The sequence below is a fragment of the Spinacia oleracea genome, chromosome 5 (genome assembly GCF_020520425.1).
Source record: "Spinacia oleracea cultivar Varoflay chromosome 5, BTI_SOV_V1, whole genome shotgun sequence".
NCBI lineage: Eukaryota > Viridiplantae > Streptophyta > Magnoliopsida > Caryophyllales > Amaranthaceae > Spinacia > Spinacia oleracea.
This window is the reverse complement of record NC_079491.1, coordinates 116,864,885-116,868,509: the sequence shown is the minus strand read 5'-3', so window position 1 is coordinate 116,868,509 and position 3,625 is coordinate 116,864,885. Positions and strand designations below refer to the sequence as shown.

Sequence of the window (3,625 nt, the reverse complement as noted above, 5' to 3'; positions counted from 1 at the left end):
ACCATTGTTTTCCATCAATTGTTAAAAGTTTTAGAATTATTATTTAGATAGAAAAAATATAAAATTAGAACAAGGGAAATATAGGAATAATAATAGTAAAGTAATATTAAATTATTCTGCATTTAGGTAAAATACTACCTGCATTTAGTACCCTCTTTTATTTTTTACACTATTCACACTACGACTTTGGCCATTTTCTGTGATTCGTACGTAAGGAAATTTTAGTCATGTTATATTCGTATAGATATATATTTTCTAAATATTATTTTTTTATAATTTTTACTTGCACACGATTTGAGATATTAAGAGTCAAAGTAATGATTAGAGGAGTAAAAGTCAATCATGGTGCGATATTTCCGGAACGGAGGAAGTATAATATTTAAGAAAGAATAATTCTACGAGTATCCTTAATTAGTGTTTGTTTTAATTAAGGATGTGTTGTAGTATTTCGTAAGTTTGGATTGTTCCTATCTATACTACTAGAGTACTAGATTAGGGTTCCTAGTCAGTTGGTAATCGTGCATTAATCGTGTATGCATGATGCATTAGTCAATTAGGAGGTTTTCCAATTTAGTTTGTTCTTATAATGTAGAAGCCACCAACCCATATGAATGACAGTAAACTAAAATCAAACGCCAGCCAATCTTCTTGATCGAATTTAATAATATGGAGATTGATTTATTTTTTTAGCAAGTAAAGAAGTATTATAACTAATCAAAGGAAAAATAAGTATAAAGATGCACTAAAATAGTGACCACCAAAACTCCTAAGCATAAAGGCATCAGTATTTCACCCCCCCCACCTTCTAGGAAGGGTTGAGAAAAAACACCTCATCTGCCATAAAATAGATAACCTAGGCTAACACCATAACTAGCAAGCTTTAGCAGCAGCCAACACTTGTTGATCGGAAGGTAAACTGACCCTATTCACTTTTAGAGTCTGCAACAGTTGGCCCCAATTAATACCAGTAGAATAAGAACACTGAAAGAATATATGATCAATGGATTCCATATCAGTACCACAAAAGGTACATAGGGAGTCTGTAGGGATGTTCCATGTAACAAGGCTATCCTTAGTAGCTAATCTGTGAAGAATAGCTAACCAAGTGATGAAAATACTCCGTGTGCTAGCTTTGTTGTTGCAACTTGCAAATAAGCCGTTTCCATGGCACGTTAATATATAACAACTCCCTGCATTTGTTTATAGAGTTTATTAATAGAAAACTTTGAGCCTTGAAGTAGAGTTCTGGAAAGTGGAAACCTTCGTGGCTCTGGATGCAACTTCGGCATTCAAAAACTTTTTTGAGTACCCAAGAAATGCCACAAGGAATAGGCATAGTCCAGATGTATTTGCCTTTAATATAGTAGGTATGCAACCATGGATCCAAAGCTTATCCTGTTTTAAAGATATAGCCCAAAATAACTTACAAATAGCAGCCTTGTTCCAAGAAATAAGATTGACAAAATTCCAGCCTCCTGCTGATTTAGGAAGGCATAGGTGGTCCCAAGACACTAAAGCCTTCCTTGAATTATCAGTCCCACCCGTCCATAAATAGATTCTGCAAATTCTCTAGACTTCTTTTAGCACTTTTTTAAGCATGAGGAAAATTTGACTCCAATAATTTTGCATAGTCAAGAGTACAATCTTCACTAACTGCATCTTGCCAGCATAACACAACATCCTTGCTGACCAAGACCTGACTCTTGCTACCATTTTCTCAATTAACGGTTTACATTGAGAGAAAGTCAGCGGTTTGGAAGCAAGAGGAACACCTAAATACTTTAAAGGTAAAGTACCTTCATCCAACCGAAGAACATGCTTAATGGAGGTGTTAACCTCGTCAGAAACACCACGTATGTAAATTCTACGGTTTGCTTCCAAAACAGAGGAGCGAGAAAATTTCAAGAAAGTAGAGTACATAAGATTAACAGAAATGGGATCAGCTCCGCAGAAGAGTAATAACTAATAAGTCATCTGCAAACAAAAGATGTGTAATATTCAACTTTTCACATCTTGGATGAAAATTAAAATCTGGGTTTTCAGACAGAGTATTCATGCATCTAGACATGTATTCCATACCAAGGCAAATAAAAAGGGAGAGAGTGGGTCACCTTGTATGAGGCTTCTTTTTGCAGAAAATGGGGGGCAAGAACTACCATTAATCAGGATAGAATAAGAGACTGTAGAAACACATTCCATAATCCAGCTTATAAACAAAGGCGGGAAACCGAATGCAAAGAGCATGGATCTTAGAAAGCTCCACTCAATGGAGTCATATGCTTTTTTGAGATCCACCTTGATCATACACCATGGAGAGAGATTTTTCCTGTTATAACCCTTAATCAACTCAATAGCAAGTAAGATATTATCTGAAATGCCTCTTGGGAAGGAAACCAGATTGAGCACAGTCCACAACATCACCTATGATCTTTTGAAGCCTTGTAGGGATAATTTTGGCTATAATTTTCTAAATAAGTGAGCAACAAGCTATAGGTTTGTAATCCTTTATAAAGGAAGGATTATTGCATTCTGGAATCAATGTAATGGAAGCATAATTAACTTTCCTTAGGAGATTAGAGGTGGAGAAGAATTCAAGAACAGCAGCATAGACACCATGTTTCACCACTGGCCATGTAGTTTTGAAGAATTTGGCATTAAATCCATCCAGACCAGGAGCCTTATTATCATCAATATTCTTGATTGCAGTATCAATTTCAGAAATTTGAACAGGTTGAGTGAGAGTTGCAACATCATCAATAGACAGGTGAGGGACTCTCATCACAGCAATATCAATACCAGGCAAACAAGGAGCAGAAGTAGCCATCAGTTGAGTGTAAAAGGTGATAATCTCTGTTTGATGTCTTTACTCTTTAGAAGATGTTAATAAGGTTCCATTAGCATTACGAAGCATATGAATATTATTGTACTCCTCCGTTCTTTCACTGCAGTAAAGAAGTAGTGAGTATTGGAATCACCTAGCTTGATCCATTGAATCCTAGACTTCTGGAGCATAGTACTCTCTTCGACAGCAAGCCATTTATGAAGAACACCCATTACCTCCTTCTCTTGATTATGAAGAGTAGCATTAGCAGGAAGGGATTGAAGTTGCTCTTGGACATGGTCAAGCCTTTCTCAGGCATCAACAATTTTATCATAAACGTTAGCAAACTCCTCTTTGTGAAGGTTTTTTAGACCACCTTTAATGAACTTCAGTTTAGTGACCAGTTGAAACATACTCGAGAACTACTTGCTCAAATTTGCTATGAGTAGTCAAATAGTTAAGAAAACAAAACGACCTCCCACCCCCGAGTCCTGAAGGAGACAGTTACACACAAGAGGTGTACAATCAGAAACGGACAAGTGTTGGTATTCCACTACCGCCTTTTCAAATTGGGTAATCTATCGATGATTCCCAAGACCTCTATCTATTCGACTACATACCCTTTGATGCCCATGGATTTTGTTGGTCCAAGAGAAAACGTGATTCCTCTTTGGATTAGTCTACCTAATCTTCCCTTAAACTGTTGGAGTCCTAGTTCCGTTTGCAGAATTGGTAGCTTATTAGGGGTTCCTTTATTTGCGGATGATTGCACTACAAACCAAATGAGGGTTTCCTTTGCTAGGA

At 36.7% G+C, this 3,625-nt stretch overlaps 1 protein-coding gene across 1 annotated transcript; it reads right to left on the bottom strand.

Moving 5' to 3' along the window:
* Positions 1-870: 870 nt before the first annotated feature.
* LOC130461806 (uncharacterized) lies at positions 871-2,418 on the bottom strand. The gene is made up of 4 exons (XM_056830027.1): positions 2,080-2,418; positions 1,642-1,962; positions 1,261-1,395; positions 871-981 (listed from the first exon to the last, which is right to left on the bottom strand). The coding sequence occupies exons 1-4, from the start codon at positions 2,416-2,418 to the stop codon at positions 871-873; spliced, it is 906 nt and encodes a 301-aa protein (XP_056686005.1).
* Between the last annotated feature and the right edge of the window lie 1,207 nt (positions 2,419-3,625).